The sequence below is a fragment of the Rhinopithecus roxellana genome, chromosome 3 (assembly GCF_007565055.1).
Source record: "Rhinopithecus roxellana isolate Shanxi Qingling chromosome 3, ASM756505v1, whole genome shotgun sequence".
NCBI lineage: Eukaryota > Metazoa > Chordata > Mammalia > Primates > Cercopithecidae > Rhinopithecus > Rhinopithecus roxellana.
Window position 1 is genome coordinate 3794362 of NC_044551.1, and position 19692 is coordinate 3814053.

The 19692-nt window shown below is 41.1% G+C and overlaps 1 protein-coding gene across 1 annotated transcript in view; it reads right to left on the reverse strand.

Moving 5' to 3' along the window:
- Nucleotides 1-3716: 3716 nt before the first annotated feature.
- The window catches only part of LOC104681637 (NADH dehydrogenase [ubiquinone] 1 alpha subcomplex assembly factor 2), a 156439-nt gene continuing 140463 nt past the window's right edge, over nucleotides 3717-19692 (reverse strand). Inside the window, exon 3 of the mRNA XM_030927355.1 lies at nucleotides 3717-3787. Coding sequence (XP_030783215.1) covers nucleotides 3717-3787 — 71 coding nt within the window. The remainder of the gene's footprint in view (nucleotides 3788-19692) is intronic.

Consider the following 19692-nt stretch of genomic DNA (forward strand, 5'->3'; position numbering starts at 1 on the left):
TCTGTTCTTCTTTATTAGTCTTGCTAGCGGTCTGTCAATTTTGTTGATCTTTTCAAAAAACCAACTCCTGGATTCATTGATTTTTTGGAGGGTTTCTTGTGTCTCTATCTCCTTCAGTTCTGCTCTGATCTTAGTTATTTCTTGCCTTCTGCTAGCTGTTGAATGTGTTTGCTCTTGCCTCTCTAGTTCTTTTAATTGGGATGTTAGAGTGTCGATTTTAGATCTTTCCTGCTTTCTCTTGTGGGCATTTAGTGCTACAAATTTCCCTCTACACACTGCTTTAAATGTGTCCCAGAGATTCTGGTATGTTGTATCTTTGTTCTCATTGGTTTCAAAGAACATCTTTATTTCTGCCTTCATTTCGTTATGTACCCAGTAGTCATTCAGGAGCAGGTTGTTCAGTTTCCATGTAGTTGAGCGATTTTGACTGAGTTTCTTAGTCCTGAGTTCTAGTTTGATTGCACTGTGGTCTGAGAGACAGTTTGTTATAATTTCTGTTCTTTTACATTTGCTGAGGAGTGCTTTACTTCCAATTATGTGGTCAATTTTGGAAAAAGTGCAATGTGGTGCTGAGAAGAATGTATATTCTGTTGATTTGGGGTGGAGAGTTCTATAGATGTCTATTAGGTCCGCTTGGTGCAGAGATGAGTTCAATTCCTGGATATCCTTGTTAACTTTCTGTCTCGTTGATCTGTCTAATGCTGACAGTGGAGTGTTGAAGTCTCCCATTATTATTGTATGGGAGTCTAAGTCTCTTTGTAAGTCTCTAAGGACTTGCTTTATGAATCTGGGTGCTCCTGTATGGGGTGCATATATATTTAGGATAGTTAGCTCTTCCTGTTGAATTGATCCCTTTACCATTATGTAATGGCCTTCTTTGTCTCTTTTGATCTTTGATGGTTTAAAGTCTGCTTTATCACAGACTAGGATTGCAACCCCTGCTTTTTTTTGTTCTCCATTTGCTTGGTAGATCTTCCTCCATCCCTTTATTTTGAGCCTATGTATGTCTCTGCATGTGAGATGGGTCTCCTGAATATAGCAGACTGATGGGTCTTGACTCTTTATCCAGTTTGCCAGTCTGTGTCTTTTAATTGGAGCATTTAGTCCATTAACATTTAAGGTTAATATTGTTATGTGTGAACTTGATCCTGCCATTATGATATTAACTGGTTATTTTGCTCGTTAGTTGATGCAGTTTCTTCCTAGCATCGATGGTCTTTACATTTTGGCATGTTTTTGCAATGGCTGGTACCGGTTGTTCCTTTCCATGTTTAGGTCTTCCTTCAGGGTCTCCTGTAAGGCAGGCCTGGTGGTGACAAAATCTCTAAGCATTTGCTTATCTGTAAAGGATTTTATTTCTCCTTCACTGATGAAACTTAGTTTGGCTGGATATGAAATTCTGGGTTTAAAATTCTTTACTTTAAGAATGTTGAATATTGGCCCCCACTCTCTTCTGGCTTGTAGAGTTTCTGCCGAGAGATCTGCTGTTAGTCTGATGGGCTTCCCTTTGTGGGTAACCCGACCTTTCTCTCTGGCTGCCCTTAAGATTTTTTCCTTCATTTCAACTTTGGTGAATCTGGCAATTATGTGTCTTGGAGTTGCTCTTCTGGAGGAGTATCTTTGTGGCGTTCTCTGTATTTCCTGAATTTGAATGTTGGCCTGCCCTGCTAGGTTGGGGAAGTTCTCCTGGATGATATCCTGAAGAGTGTTTTCCAACTTGGTTCCATTTTCCCCCTCACTTTCAGGCACCCCAATCAGACGTAGATTTGGTCTTTTTACATAATCCCATACTTCTTGCAGGCTTTGTTCATTTCTTTTCCTTCTTTTTTCTTTTGGTTTCTCTTCTCGCTTCATTTCATTCATTTGATCCTCAATCGCTGATACTCTTTCTTCCAGTTGATTGAGTCGGTTACTGAAGCTTGTGCATTTGTCACGTATTTCTCGTGTCATGGTTTTCATCTCTGTCATTTCGTTTATGACCTTCTCTGCATTAATTAGTCTAGCTGTCAATTCTTCCACTCTTTTTTCAAGATTTTTAGTTTCTTTGAGCTGGGTACGTAATTCCTCCTTTAGCTCTGAGAAGTTTGATGGACTGAAGCCTTCTTCTCTCATCTCGTCAAAGTCATTCTCTGACCAGCTTTGATTCGTTGCTGGCGATGGGCTGCGCTCCTTTGCGGGGGGAAATGAGCTCTTATTTTTTGAATTTCCAGCTTTTCTGCCCTGCTTTTTCCCCATCTTTGTGGTTTTATCTGCCTCTGGTCTTTGATGATGGTGACGTACTGATGGGGTTTTGGTATAGGTGTCCTTCCTGTTTGATAGTTTTCCTTCTGACAGTCAGGACCCTCAGCTGTAGGTCTGTTGGAGATTGCTTGAGGTCCACTCCAGACCCTGTTTGCCTGGGTATCAGCAGCAGAGGTTGCAGAAGATAGAATATTGCTGAACAGCGAGTGTACCTGTCTGATTCTTACTTTGGAAGCTTCCTCTCAGGTGTGTACTCCACCCTGTGAGGTGTGGGGTGTCAGACTGCCCCTAGTGGGGGATGTCTCCCAGTTAGGCTACTCGGGGTCAGGGACCCACGTGAGGAGGCAGTCTGTCCATTCTCAGATCTCAACCTCCGTGTTGGGAGATCCACTGCTCTCTTCAAAGCTGTCAGACAGAGTCGTTTGCGTCTGCAGAGGTTCTGCTGCCTTTTTGTTGTTGTTGTTTTTTTTTTTAGCTGTGCCCTGTCCCCAGAGGTGGAGTCTACAGAGACAGGCAGGTTTCCTTGAGCTGCTGTGAGCTCCACCCAGTTCGAGCTTCCCAGCGGCTTTGTTTACCTACTTAAGCCTCAGCAATGGTGGGTGCCCCTCCCCCAGCCTCACTGCTGCCTTGCGGTTAGATTGCCACCGACTGCTGTGCTAGCAATGAGGGAGGCTCTGTGGGCGTGGGACCCTCCCGGTCAGGTGTGGGATATATTCTCCTGGTGTGCCCGTTTGCTTAAAGCGCAATATTGGGGTGGGAGTTACCCGATTTTCCAGGTGTTGTGTGTCTCAGTTCCCCTGGCTAGGAAAAGGGATTCCCTTCCTCCTTGCGCTTCCCAGGTGAGGCGATGCCTTGCTCTGCTTCAGCTCTCGCTGGTCAGGCTGCAGTAGCTGACCAGCACCGATTGTCCGGCACTCCCTAGTGAGATGACCCCAGTACCTCAGTTGAAACTGCAGAAATCACCGGTCTTCTGTGTCGCTCGCGCTGGGAGTTGGAGACTGGAGCTATTCCTATTCGGCCATCTTTCTCCGCCCCCATTTCCATGTTTTTTTATTGTTTACCACTGACTACCCATTTTTATGTTTTAAATAAAAATTCAACTAATTATTGTTATAATATACTTGCTAATTCTGTTTCTTTGGATACTTGATGGATTTAAATATATAATATTAAGGGAAACATAAGAGCATGATTTGGATAGGTCAAAGAGATTCAGTTTGGAAGCTGCTCCAAGTCCAGACTTTCTAAAAAGTGTTTAAAATTTTTATTATTCCACTTTAAAATTTATAGAAATTTTGTTATATTCCATAATATGAGCATTTATTTTATCATATATTGTTTTATTAATAATATAGGTTTATATATTAATTTATTATAAAATGTTTTAAGTTATTGTCTATGAAATAAAATCAACACTTTTGGAAAATACATCATAGTTTTTCTGAAGTTTTATATATCCTTGGGAATATATACTCTTAAATGATATCTTCCTTGTGTAGTCTTACCTCCATAGTAGGTGGAGTCTTTCTTGTTCTTCTAATCCAAGCTAGAAAGAAAAATAATATTTAAATGTCAGTTTCCCATAATTTGCCCAAACATTTTAATCATTCATCCATAAAACAAATTTCTTTGAGTACCTACTCTATATTATTTTAGGTACCAGAGATACAGCAGGGAATAAAACAGATTAAGTCCCTTCTCTACTGTAGCACATGTACTACTGAAGGGGTTACAGAAAATAAACACACAAACATATGTTTGGTGGTGATATGTGTCATGATGAGAATATAATAGTGTAGAGAAGATAAAGAGGGGACAATTTCATATCTTTAAAATCATACCTCCTAATTATCTGAATTCAACTAGGTATATTTATGGCATACAAGCCAAACCAAAATACAGCAAACTTCAAGGCAATATCAAAATTATATTATTCTGGAAATTTGAATTAGTTATTGCTCAATTTATAAAGGAAAGGACTTAGAAAAGTTTTTATTTATAGAGATTTCTTTTCTGATTTGCTTCAGCAAGCAGCTACTCAATGGTTGAAAAATATTATCAGGCCTTAGCTGTAACACTTGGGAGATGGGCTGCAGAGATAGAGCCCACATTTGTTAAGTAGCTCCTGGGAACTGGGTACTGTGCTGGATGCTTTGCAGCAATGGGAAGGGAATGGGGCAGCTGCCTCTAGGGAGGTTATCAGAATCACATGGAAGACAGTATAGTATAGTGCTTATGAGAACGATTCTAAAGTCAGATTTTCTGGGTTTAAATCCCAGCTTCATCACTTACTGTCAATGTCACCTGGAGCAAGTTATTTAATTTTCTAAGCATCAGGTTTCCCATCTATAAAATGGAAATTATAAAAGTATCTAAACTTCGGAGTTGTTGTGAAAATTATATGAGATAATGTATATAAATGCTTACCTTGAAGCCTGGCACATAAGTCTAAGTTATTAATATAAGTATTATTATTATTCAATAAACCTTTTAAAAATAAGACTCAAAAAAACTAAAGATCAATAATATCTGCTTAGCCTACAATGTTGTATAGGAGATTGTGAGAAAATATACTGTAGGGAATATGATCTTGAAGGCCATTGTTTTATCATTTTAGTTGATTCACTCTTCACTACAAAATTGAAGAAATAGAAACAAAATGACTTCCCCAAGTTTATACATTAAATAGTAATGGTTGTATTTGAATTCAGATCTGACACTGTCTCTGGCTCTAAAAACCATCCATGCTCAACTATGCAGTCTTTCAAAGTTTCTGAACAACATGTAAAGAACATTAAACCAGAAAGAGGAAGCCAGGCTAGATGTGACCCTAACTACATGTTAGAAAAATAAGAATTATTGATCCCAGTTTAGAGATTTGGAAACTGAGGCCCAGAGAGATTAAGAAACTTTCCTAATGCCATATAATTAGCGACTGGGAAATAAACCCTGGTTGAAATGGCTCTAAAGTCTTAGCTTTATCCATCCACCAGCCACTCTCTTGTGACTATCTCTAACAGCTGGCCTTATTCATCTAGGCATAGACTGTCACTGACTTACAATAGTTTGACTCAGGATTTTCAACATTATCATAGTGTGAAACCATTCTGTTTTTCATTTCAGTACTTATTCAATGAATTACATAAGTTATTCAAAACTTTATTATAAAATAAGCTGTGTTAGATGATTTTGCCCAACTATAGGTTAATGTAAGTGTTCTGAACACATTTAAAGTAGGCTAGGCTAAGCTATGATGTTCAGTAGTCTAGGTGTATTAAATGCATTTTCTGCATGATGATATTTTCAACATATGACAGGCTTATTGGGACATAACCTCATCATAAACCAAGGATCATCTGTAATAGCACCAGGACCTGTCTTCATAAAAAGCCCAGCACTGAATGGTTTGTGGGGGTGGAAACAGCAACATTCACCTGCAGGCTTGGGATCAGTCATTTCCCCCTGCTCTATTGTCTCTTGCACTTATCCCTTACATGTATCTCCAATACAGTTCCAGTGTTCTCGATTCTCTACTACCGTTTCTGAACTTCTACCCTTGTTATTCTTTCTGCATTCTGTTTCTTTCTTTCTTTTCTTTTTTTTTTTTTTTTTTTTGAGACAGTCTCGCTCTGTTACCCAGGCTGTAGTGCAGTGGTGTGATCTCAGGTCGCTGCAACTTCTGTCTCCCAGATTCAAGTGATTCTCCGGCCTCAGTCTCCCAAGTAGCTGAGATTACAAGTGCTCACCACCATGCCCAGCTAATTTTTGTATTTTTTGTAGATGGTGTTTCACCATGTTGGCCACTCTGGTCTTGAACTCCTGACCTTCAGTGATCTGCCCACCTTGGCCTCCCAAAGTGCTGGGATTACAGGCGTGAGCCATTGCACCCAGCCTGCATTCTGTTTCTATTAGTTTCTACTCCTATTTGGCCTATTTCTAGCCAAAACTTGTACAGATTTCTTTTATGCTTTTTTTTGGTTGTTTGTTTTTTGTTTTTGATGGAGTCTTGCTCTGTTGCCAGGCTGGAGTGCAGTGGTGCAATCTCAGCTCACTGCAACCTCTGACTCCCTGGTTCAAGTGATTCTTTTGTCTCAGCCTCCCAAGTGGCTGGGACTACAAGCATGCGTCACTACACCCAGCTAATTTTTGCATTTTTAGTAGAGATGGGGTTTCACCATGTTGGCCAGAATGGTCTCAATCTCTTGACCTCGTGATCTGCTTGCCTTGGCCTCCCAAATCCTGGGATTACAGGCATGAGCCACAGCACCTGGGCAACTTGAACAGATTTTATCTCCCTTGTGAGTCTGTAAGGTTGTCAAAGGCAGGAGGTACCCATGGGAGATTTATTTTTCTGTCATTGTAAGTACCTACTCTTTTGGGGTATTTACTCTTAAATGCTTTAAAAGAGTTGGTACTTTAAAATTATTGAATAAATATTTCTTCTGAAAAATATTTGTTCTATCAGGATTTTGATCTTTATTAGAAAATCCAGCTTAGCAATACCACAATTCCTCTGTGTAGTCAAGGAAATAAGTGACTTTGGGAATTTTTCAAGTGCCTCTTTATGGCCCAAATTTAGGTTACTTAGATTCAGGCCAAGATGGCCAACTAGAAGCAGCTAGGGTATGTGGCTGTCATGGAGAGCAACCAAAGCCGTGAGTAAATATAGCACCTTCAACTGAAACATCCAGGTACTCTCATTGGGATTAATCAAGGAAACAACTTGACCCCTGGAAAATGAAGAAAAGCAAGACAGTACAATGGCCCATGCTGGAGCGACATGGAGCCAGGGGAACCTCCCCCACCTAGGGAAGTGGTGAGTATTCTAATGTGTGACCCTAGGAAACCATGCTTCTCCCATGGATCTTTGCAACCCTGAGTCAGGAAATCTCCTCCTAAACCCACTCCACCAGGGTCTTCAGTCTGACACACAGAGCTGTGTGGACTCTTGGCAGAGCAGCCACTCAGGCATGCGCAGATGCGCAAGAGTTTTACATACTTAGGCTCCAGGCTTCCCAGCAGGAGTGACTGCAGCTCTGTCAAGGCAGGAGGTTGGACTTCTGTACATATCCCTAGGAAGAAGGCTGAATTGAGAGGGCTGAGGAGTGATGGTCCACAGGCCCCACTTCCACAGTGCCTCACAGGACAAGATCCACTGGCTTAGAATTCCAGTCAACCACTGACAACAGTGTCGACCCACCTGGGACAGAGTTCTTTGGAGGAGGGAAGGGCCACCATCTTTGCTGTTTGGATAACTCAGCAGTTCCAACCTGTGAGTTTTGGAGGGTCCAAACCGACCAGAAACAAAATGGATCCCCCAGCACAGCACAGTTGTTCTACCAAAATGAGGCCAGGCTGTTTCTTTAAAGTGGGCCCCCGATCTGTTCCTCCTCACTGAGCAGGACCTCCCCATTGGGGCCTCCATTCACCCCTGCCCATGTTCTCAGGCTGACAGAGATTTGAGAACTCTCTGGGACAGCTCCCAGAGGGAGAGTCTGTCTCTTTGGGTGACAAAGACATTCCAGCTATCAGGCTTTGGAGAATCCAAGTTGACCAGTGGTATCCCAGCACAGCACAGCTGCTCTATGAAAGCATATCTAGGAGGTTCCAAGATGGCTGAATACGAACAGCTCTAGTCTACAGCTCCCAGCATGAGTGACGCAGAAGACGGGTGATTTCTACATTTCCAACTGAGGTACCGGGTTTATTTCACTAGGGCTTGTCGGACAGTAGGGGCAGTCCCCGGAGTGACAGCCGAAGCAGCGCGAGGCATCACCTGACCCAGGAAGCGCAAGCAGACAGGGAATACCCTTTCCTAGCCAAGGGAAGTTGTGACAGACAGCACGTGGAAAATCGGGTCACTCCTACCCTAATACTGCAATTTTTCAAGGTCTTAGAAAACAGCACACCAGAAGATTATATCCTGCACCTGGCTTGGAGGGTCCCATGCCCACGGAGCCTCACTCATTGCTAGCACAGCAGTCTGGGATCAAACTGCAAGGCAGCAGCGAGGCTGCGGGAGGGGTGCCCACCATTGCTGAGGCTTGAGTAGGTAAACAAAGCGGCCAAGAAGCTCGAACTGGGTGAAGCCCACTGCAGCTCAAGCAGGCCTGCCTGCCTCTGGTGACTCCACCTCTGGGGGCAGGGCATAGCTGAACAAAAGGCATCAGAAACTTCTGCAGACTTAAATGTCCCTGGTTGACAGCTTTGAAGATAGTGGTTCTCCCAGCACGGAGTTTGAGATCTGAGAACCGACAGACTGCCTCTTCAAGTGTGTCCCTGACACCCAAGTAGTATAACTAGGAGGCACCTCCCAGTAGGGGCCGACTGACACCTCACATGGCTGGGTGACCCTCTGAGACAAAGTTCCCAGAGGAACGGTTAGGCAGCAACATTTGCTGTTCTGCAATATTCGCTACTCTGCAGCCTCTGCTGGTGATACCCAGGCAAACAGGGTCTGGAATGGACCTCCAGCAAACTCCAATAGACCTGCAGCTGAGGGTCCTGACTGTTAGAAAGAAAACTAATAAACAGAAAGGATATCCACACCAAAACCCCATCTGTACATCACCATCATCAAACACCAAAGGTAGATAAAACCACAAAGGTGGGGAGAAACCAGAGCAGAAAAGCTGAAAATTCTAAAAATCAGAGTGCCTCTTCTCCTCCAAAGGAACACAGCTCCTCACCAGTAATGCAACAAAGCTGGATGGAGAATGACTTTGATGAGTTGAGAGAAGAAGGCTTCAGTAGATCAAACTTCTTCGAGCTAAAGGAAGATGTCCGAACCCATTGCAAGGAAGCTAAAAACCTTGAAAAAAGATTAGACAAAAGGCTAACTAGAATAACCAGTGTAGAGAAATCCTTAAATGACGTGATGGAGCTGAAAACCATGGCACGAGAACTACATGACGCATGCACAAGCTTCAGTAGCCAATTCGACCAACTGGAAGAGAGGGTATCAGTGATTGAAGATCAAATGAATGAAATGAAGTGAGAAGATAAGTTTAGAGTAAAAAGAAATGAACAAAACCTCCAAGAAACATGGGACTATGTGAAAAGACTAAGTCTACGTCTGATTGGTGTACCTGAAAGTGATGGGGAGAATGGAACCAAGTTGCAAAACACTCTTCAGGATATTATCCAGGAGAACTTCCCCAACCTAGCAAGGCAGACCACCATCCAAACTCAGGAAATAAAGAGAACGTCACAAAGATACTCCTCGAGAAGAGCAACGCCAAGACACATAATTGTCAGATTCACCAAAGTTGAAATGAAGGAAAAAATGTTAAGGGCAGCCAGAGAAAAAGGTTGGGTTACACACAAAGGGAAGCTCATCAGACTAATAGCAGATCTCTCAACAGAAACTCTAGAAGCCAGAGGAGAGTGGAGGCCAATATTCAGCATTCTTACAGAAAAGAATTTTAAACCCAGAATTTCATATCCAGCCAAACTAAGTTTCATAAGTGAAGGAGAAATAAAATCCTTTACAGACAAGCAAATGCTGAGAGATTTTGTCACCACCAGGCCTGCCCTACAAGAGCTCCTAAGGAAGCACTAAACATGGAAAGGAACAACCGCTACCAGCCACTGCAAAAACATGCCAAATTGTAAAGACCATCGATGCTAGGAGGAAACTGCATCAACTAACGAGCAAAATAACCAGCTAACATCATAATCATAGGTTCAAGTTCACACATAACAATATTAACTTTAAATGTAAATGGACTAAATGATCCAATTAAAAGATGCTGACTGGCAAATTGGATAAAGAGTCAAGACCCATCAGTTTGCTGTATTCAGAAGACCCATCTCACATGCAGAGACACACATAGGCTCAAAATAAAGGGATGGAGGAAGATCTACCAAGCAAATGGAAAACAAACAAACAAAAAAGCAGGGGTTGTAATTCTAGTCTCTGATAAAACAGACTTTAAACCAACAAAGATCAAAAGAGACAAAGAATGCCATTACATGATGGTAAAGGGATCAATTCAACAAGAAGAGCTAACTATTCTAAATATATATGAATCCAATACAGGAGCACACAGATTCATAAAGCCAGTCCTTAGAGACCTAAAAAGAGACTAAGACTCCCATACAATAATAATGGGAAACTTTAACACTCCACTGTCAACATTAGACAAATCAACGAGACAGAAAGGTAACAAGGATATCCAGGAATTGAACTCAGCTCTGCACCAAGCAGACCAAATAGACATCTACAGAACCCTCCACCCCAAATTAACAGAATGTAGATTCTTCTAAGCACCACATCGCACTTATTCCAAAATTGACCAGATAGTTAGAAGTAAAGCACTCCTCAGCAAATGTAAAAGAACACAAATTATAACAAACTGTCTCTCAGACCACAGTGCAATCAAACTAGAACTCAGGATTAAGAAACTCACTCAAAACCACTCAACTATATGGAAACTGAACAACCTGATCCTGAATGACTACTAGGTACATAACAAAATGAAGGCAGAAATAAAGATGTTCTTTGAAACCAGTGAGAACAAAGACAAAACATACCAGAATCTTTGGAACACATTTAAAGCAATGTGTAGTGTTCGAAGCCATGAGGCCCGGAATTAGCCGACCTCTGTTGCTTGATCTCCGCAAAGCGGAGACAAGATGGCACATTTCGGGTTCTTCATTACAAACCTTTCCCGTGCGCGTGCTAACCTTTCCCGCGCACGCTAACCTTTCCCGCGCTCAGCGCACGCAAACATTTTTCCCGCCCAGGAAGATATGCAGCCTACGGGGCAGGCACGATCCCGCGCCCGGGAATATTACAAACCCATGGCGCATGCGCAATTGTCATTTGAGTAAACCCAGCCTCCTGTCACCGCCCTGGCCCAACCTCTTCCTCTGCCAGCCTATATAAGGCATTGCACCACCACCATTAAACGAGACTTGATCAGGCTATTTGTCTTGTCTCCATTTCTCGTGTTTTCTTGTCTCCTCCATTCCCACTCCCCCTTCCAGGGTCCGTTCGACTGTCCTGCAGGTCAGGACAGTGTAGAGGTAAATTTATAGCACTAAATGCCCACAAGAGAAAGCAGAAAAGATCTAAAATTGACACCCTAACATCACAATGAAAAGAACTAGAGAAGCAAGAGCAAACACATTCAAAAGCTAGCAGAAGGCAAGAAATAACTAAGATCAGAGCAGAACTGAAGGAGATAGAGACACAAAAAACCCTTCAAAAAAAATTAATGAATCCAGGAGCTGATTTTTTGAAAAGATCAACAAAACTGATAGACTGCTAGCAAGACTAATAAAGAAGAAAAGAGAGAAGAATCAAATAGATACAATAAAAAATGATAAAGGGGATATCACCACCAACCCCACAGAAATACAAAATACCATCAGAGAATACTATAAACACCTCTATGCAAATAAACTAGAAAACCTAGAAGAAATGGATAATTTCCTGGACACTTACACCCTCCCAAGACTAAACCAGGAAGAAGTTGAATCCCTGAATAGACCAATAGCAGGCTCTCAAATTGAGGCAATATTTAATAGCCTACCAACCAAAAAAAGTCCAGGACCAGAAGGATTCACAGCCTAATTCTACCAGAGGTACAAGGAGGAGCTGGTACCATTCCTTCTGAAACTATTCCAATCAACAGAAAAAGAGGGAATCCTCCCTAACTCATTTTATGAGGCCAAGCATCATCCTGATACCAAAGTCTAGCAGAGACACAACAAAAAAGAATTTTAGACCAATATCCCTGATGAACATCGATACAAAAATCCTCAATAAAATACTGGAAAACCTGATCCAGCAGCACATCAAAAAGCTTATCCACCATGATCAAGTGGGCTTCATCCCTGGGATGCAAGGCTGGTTCAACATTTGCAAATCAATAAACATAATCCAGCATATAAACAGAACCAAAGATAAATACCACATGATTGTCTCAATAGATGCAGAAAAGGCCTTTGACAAAATTCAACAGCCCTTCATGCTAAAAACTCTCAATAAATTCGGTATTGATGGAACGTATCTCAAAATAATAAGAGCTATTTATGACAAACCCACAGCCAATATACTGAATGGGCAAAAACTGGAAGCATTCCCTTTCAAAACTGGCACAAGACAGGGATGCCCTCTCTCACCACTCCTATTCAACATAGTGTTGGAAGTTCTGGCTAGGGCAATCAGGCAAGAGAAAGAAATAAAGGGTATTTTGGTTGGGAAAAGAAGAAGTCAAATTGTCCCTGTTTGCAGATGAAAAGACTGTATATTTAGAAAACCCCATCTTCTCAGCCCAAAATCTCCTTAAGCTGATAAGCAACTTCATCAAAGTCTCAGGATACAAAATCAATGTGCAAAAATCACAAGCATTCCTATACACCAATAATGGATAAACAGAAAGCCAAATCATGAGTGAACTCCCATTCACAATTGCTTCAAAGAGAATAAAATACCTAGGAATCCAACTTACAAGGGGTGTGAAGGAACTCTTCAAGGAGAACTACAAACAACTGCACGACAAAATAAAAGAGGACACAAAGAAATGGAAGAACATTCCATGCTCATGGATAGGAAGAATCAATACCATGAAAATGGCCATATTGCTCAAGGTAATTTATAGATTCAATGCCATCCCCATCAAACTACCGATGACTGTTTGCACAGAATTGGAAAAACTACTTTAAAGTATGTATGGAAACAAAAAAGAGCCCACATTGCCAAAACAATCCTAAGCCAGAAGAACAAAGCTAAAGGCATCACGGTACCTGACTTCAAACTATACTACAAGACTACAGTAACTAAAATAGCATGGTACTGGTACCAAAACAGAGATATAGACCAATGGAACAGAACAGAGTCCTCAGAAATAATACTACACATCTACAGCCATCTGATCTTTGACAAACCTGAGAAAAACAAAAAATGGGGAAAGGATTCCCTATTTAATAAATGGTGCTGGGAAAATTGGCTAGCCATAAGTAGAAAGCTGAAACCAGATCCTTTCCTTACTCCTTATATGAAAATTAATTCAAGATGGACTAGAGACTTAAATGTTAGACCTAATACCATAAAAACCCTGGAAGAAAACCTAGGTAATACCATTCAGGACATAGGCATGGGCAAGGACTTCATGTCTAAAACACCAAAAGCAATGACAACAAAAGCCATAATTGATAAATGGGATCTAATTAAACTAAAGAGCTTCTGTGCAACAAAAGAAACTACCATCAGAGTGAACAGGCAACCTACAGAACGGGAGAAAATTTTTGCAATCTACTCATCTGATAAAGGGCTAATATCCAGAACCTACAAAGAACTCAAACAAATTTATGAGAAAAAAACAAGCAACCCCATCAAAAAGTGGGCAAAGGATATGAACAGACATTTCTCAAAAGAAGACATGCGTACAGCCAACAGACACATGGAGAAATGCTCGTCATCACTGGCCATCAGAGAAATGCAAATCAAAACCAGAATGAGTTACCATCTCACACCAGTTAGAATGGCAATCTTTAAAAAGTCAGGAAACAACAGGTGCTGGAGAGAATGTGGAGAAATAGGAAGACTTTTACACTGTTGGTGGGATCGTAAACTAGTTCAACCATTATGGAAAACAGTATGGCAATTCCTCAAGGATCTAGAACTAGATGTACCATATGACCCAGCCATCCCACTACTGGGTATATACCCAAAGGATTATAAATCATGCTACTATAAAGACACATGCACACATATGTTCATTGTGGCACTATTCACAATAGCAAAGACTTGGAATCAACCCAAATGTCCATCAGTGACAGACTGGATTAAGAAAATGTGGCACATATACACCATGGAATACTATGCAGCCATAAAAAAGGATGAGTTTGTGTCCTTTGTAGGGACATGGATGCAGCTAGAAACTATCTTTCTGAGCAAACTATTGCAAAGACAGAAAATCAAACACCGCATGTTCTCACTCATAGGTGGGAACTGAACAATGAGAACACTTGGACACAGGAAGGGGAATATCACACACTGGGGCCTGTTGTGTGGTTGGGGGCGGGGGAGGGATAGTATTAGGAGATAAACCTAATGTAAATGATGAGTTAATGGGTGCAGCACACCAACATGGCACATGTATACATATGTAACAAACATGCACGTTGTGCACATGTACCCTAGAACTTAAAGTATAATTAAAAAAAAAGTAGAAAGAAAGAAAGCATAGCTAGACTGCTTCTTTAAGCAAGTCTCCGATCCTGTTCCTCCTAAATGGGTGAGTCCTCCCAACTGGAGTCTCTAGCCTCCTCCTACAAGTGTATTCAGGCTGGCGACAGGCCTGTACCTCCCTGGGAAGGAGCTCCCAGAGAAAGGCGCAGGCTGCCATCTTTGCTGTTTCTCAGCCTTCATTGGTGATGCCTATAGGTACTGGAAAATTCATGGTGACTAGCGACTGGAGTGGACCCCCAGAAAACTGCAGTAGCCCTGCGGAAAACTGACCATACTATTAAAAGAAACAGAAAAACTAAAAAATAAAAAACCCATCCAAAGGTCAGAACTTCAAAGATCAAAGGTAGATAAGTCCATAAAGATTAGGAAGAATCAGTGCAAGAACACTGAAAACTCAAAAAGCCAGAGTGGCCTCTGTCCTCCAAACGACCGCATCACCTCCCCAGAAAGGGCTCAGAACGGGGCTGAAGCTGAGATGGCTGAAATGACAGAGGTAGAATTCAGCACATGGATAAAAACAAACTTCACTGAACTAATGAGCATGTTGTAACCAATGCAAAGAAGCTAAAAATCGTGATACAACATTGCAGAGGCTGATGGACAAAACAGCCAGCATAGAGAAGAATGTAACCAACCTGATAGAGCTGAAAAACACAATACAAGAATTTCATAATGCAATCACAAGTATTAATAACAGAATAGACCAAGTGAAGGAAAGGATCTCAGAGTTTGAAGACTGTCTTTCTGAAATAAGACAGGCAGACAAGAATAGAGAAAAAAGAATGAAATAAAATGAACAAAACCTCTGAGAAAAATGGGATTATGTAAACACACCAAATCTGACTGATTGGTGTACCTAAAAGATATAGGGAGAATGCAGCCAATGTGGAAAACATATTTCAGGATAACATCCATAAGAACTTCCCCAACTAGCTAGATGGGCCAACTTTCAAATTCAGGAAGTGCAGAGAACCCCAGTATGATACTCCACAAGAGGCTGGACATTGTACCTCATGCCTATAATCCCAGCAATTTGGGAAGCCAAGGCGGTTGGATCACCTGATATCAGGAGTTCGAGACCAGCCTGATCAACATGGTGAAACCCCGTCTCTACTAAAAATACAAAATTAGCCAGGCGTGGTGGCACATGCCTGTAATCCCAGCTGCTTGGGAGGCTGAGGCAGGAGAATCGCTTGAACCTGGGATGTGGAGGTTGCAGTGAGCTGAGATCGTGCCATTGCACTCCAGCTTGGGCAACAAGAGCGGAACTCCATCTCATAAAATAAATAAATAAGATACTCCACAAGATCATCCCCAAGACACATAATGACCACAATCTCCAAGGTTGAAATGAAAGAAACAATATTAAGCTCAGCTAGGGAGAAAGGTCAGCTCACCTACAAAGGGAAGTCTATCAGACTAACAGCAGACCTCTAAGTGGAAACCCTGTAAGCCATTCTGGGTTTGTAGGGGCCAATATTCAACATTCTTAAGGAAAGGAAATTTCAACCCAAAATTTCATATCCAGCCAAATTAAGCTTCATAAGCAAAGGAGAAATAAGATCCTTTTCAGACAAGCAAATGCTGAGGGAATCTCAGACCTGCCTTACAAAAGCTCCTGAAGGAAGCACTACATACAAAAAGGAAAGGCCGTTACAAGCCACTACAAAAAGACACCAAAATACACAGACCAGTAACATTATAAAGCAACCATGTAAGTCTGCAAAATAAACAGCTAACATCATGATGACAGGATCAAATCCACACATATGAATACTAACCTTAAATGTAAATGGGCTAAATGCCCCAATTAAAAGACACAGAGTGGCAAGCTGGATAAAGAACTAAGATCCATTGGTATACTGTCTTCAAGAGATCCATCTCACAAGCACTAACACACATAGGCTCAAAATGACGGGATGGAGGAAAACCTACCAAGTAAAAGGAAGACAGATAAAAGCAGGGGTTGCAATCATAGTTCTGACAAAACAGACTTTAAACCAATAAAGATCCAAAAAAGACAAAAAAAAAAAAGGACATTACATAATGGTAAAAGGTTCAATTCAATAAGAAGGCCTGACTCTCCTAAATATGTATGCGCCCAACACAGGAGCACCCAGATTTGCAAAGCAAGTTCGTAAGAGACCTTCAGAGAGATGTAGCCTCCCACATATTAATAATGGGAGACTTTAACACCCCACTGACAGTATTAGACATATCATCAAGACAGAAAGTTAACAAAGATATTCAGGACCTGAACTCAGCTCTGTATCAAATGGACCTGATAGATATCTACAAATCTCTCCACCCCAAAAAACAGAATAAACATTATTTTCACTGCTACATGGTACTTACTCTAAAATCGATCCCATAATCAGAAGTAAAACACTCCTTGGCAAATGCAAAAGAACTGGAATCATAACAAGTCGTCTCTTGGACCACAGTGCAATCAAATTAGAATTCAAGATTAAGAAATTCACTCAAAGCCATACAATTACATGGAAATTGAATAACCTGCTCCTGAATGACTTTTGGGTAAGTAATGAAATTAAGGCAGAAATCAAGAAGTTCTTTGAAACTAATGAGAACAAAGATACAACACGCCAGAATCTTTGGGATACAAGTAAGGCAGTGTTAAGAGGGGAATTTATAGCACTAAATGTCCACATTGAAAAATTAGAACAATCTCAAGTTAACAACCTAACACCAAAACTAAAAGAACTAGAGAACCAAAAGCAAACAAATCCCAAAGCTAGCAGAAGACATGAAATAACCAAAATCAGAGTTGAACTAAAGGAAATACACAAAAAAAATTCCAAAGGTCAATGAAACCAGGAGCTGCTTTTTGGAAAAAAAAATTAATAAAATAGATGACTAGTTAGACTTAATAAAGAGGAAAGGGGAGAAGATTCAAATCAACACAATTAGAAATAAGGGGCTATTACCACTGACCCAACAGAGAGAAAAACCATCAGAGAATATTATAAATACCTTTTTCCACATAAACCAGAAAGTCTAGAAGAAACTGATAAATTCCTGGACACATACACCATCCCAGGACTGAACCAGGAGGAAACTGAATCCCTAAACAGACCAATAACAAGTTCTGAAATTGAGGCAGTAATAAATAGCCTAACCAAAAAAAGCCCAGGACCACACAGATTCACAGCTAAATTCTACCAGATGTACAAAGAACAGCTGGAACCATTCCTACTAAAACTATTCCAAAAAATTAAAGATGAGGGACTCCCTAACTCATTCTACGAGGCCAGAATCACTGTGATACCAAAACCTGGCAGTGTTTGACACCACAAAAAAGGAAAATGTCAGGCCAATATCCTTGTTGAACATCAGTGCAAAAATCCTCAACAAAGTACTAGCAAACTGAATACAGCAGCACGTCAAAAAGCTTATCCACCACAATCAAGTTGGCTTCATCCCTGGGACGCAAGGCTGGTTCAATATATGCAAATCAATAAATGTGATTCATCACATAAACAGAACTAAAGACAAGAACCACATGATTATCTCAACAGATGCAGAAAAGGCTGTCAATTAAAATCAGCATCCCTTCATGTTAAAAACCCTTAATAAACTAGGCATTGAAGGAACATACCTTAAATAATAAGAGCCATATATGACAAATCCACTGCCAATATATGGAATGGGCAAAAGCTAGAAGCATTCCTGTGATGGTTAACATTCAGTGTAAACTTGATTGGATTGAGGGATGCAATATATTGTTCCTGGGTGTGTCTATGAGGATGTTGCCAAAGGAGATTAACATTTAAGTCAGTGGACTAGGAGAGGCAGACCCACTTTCAACCTGGGTGGGTACCATCTAATCAGCTGCCGGCATGGCTAGAATGAAGCAGGCAGAAGAAAGTGGAATGAGCAGACTTGCTGAGTCTTCTGGCCTTCCTTTTTCTCCCATGCTGGATGCTTCCTGCTCTCGAACTTCAGACTCCAAGTTCTTCAGTTTTTAGACTCTTGAACTTACACCAGTGATTTGCCAGGGACTCTTGGGCCTTCAGCTGCAGACTGAAGGATGCATTGTCAGCTTCCTTACTTTTGAGGTTTTGGGACTCAGATTTGCTTCCGTGCTCCTCAGCTGCAGACGGCCTATTGTGGGACTTCACCTTGTGATCATGTGAGTCAATTCTCCTAATAAACTCCTCTTCATATATTCATATATCCTATTAGTTCTGTCCCTTTAGAGAACTCTGACTAATACAATTTCCCTTGAAAACTGGCACAAGACAAGGATGCCCTCTCTCACTACTTATATTCAACATGGTATAGGAAGTTCTGGCCAGTGAAATCAGGCAAGAGAAAAAAAGTAAAAGAGCATCCAAACAGGAAGAGAGGAAGTCAAACTATCCCTGTTTGCAGATGACATGATCCTGTATCTAGAAAACCCCACTGCCTCAGCCCAAAAGCTTCTTAAGCTGATAAGCAACTTCAGCAAAGTCTCAGGATATAAAACCAATGTGCAAAAACTGCTAGCACTCCTATACACCAACAAAACTCAAGCAGAGAGCCAAATCACGAATAAACTCTCATTCACAATTGCCGCAAAAAGAATGAAGTACCTAGGAATACAGCGGAGGTGAAAGATCTTGATAAGGAGAACTACAAACCACTGCCCAAAAATCAGAGATGACACAAACAAATGGAAAAACATTCCACGCGCATGGACTGGAAGAATCAATATTGCTAAAATGGCCATGCTGCCCAAAGCAATTTACAGATTCAATGCTATTCCCACTAAACTACCATTGACATTCTTCACAGAACTAGAAAAAAGTATTTTAAAATTTATATGGAACCAAAAAGAGCCTGAATAGCCAAGGCAATCCTAAGCAAAACAAACAAACAAAAAACAAAGCTGGAGGCACCACACTACCCAACTTCAAACTATAGTACAGAGCTATGGAAACCAAAACAGCATAGTACTGATACAAGAACAGACACATAGACCAATGAAACAGAATAGAGAGCCCAGAAATAAGACTGCACACCTACACCTATCTGATCAACAAACCTGACAAAAACAAGCAATGGGGAAAGAATTTCTTATTCAATAAATGGTGCTGGGATAACTGGCTAGCCATATACCCATATGCAGAAAATTAAAACTGGACCACTTCCTTACACCACACACAAATATTAACTCAAGATGGATTTAAGACTTAAATGTAAAACCCAAAACTACAAAACCCTGGAAGACAACTTAGGCAGTACCGCTG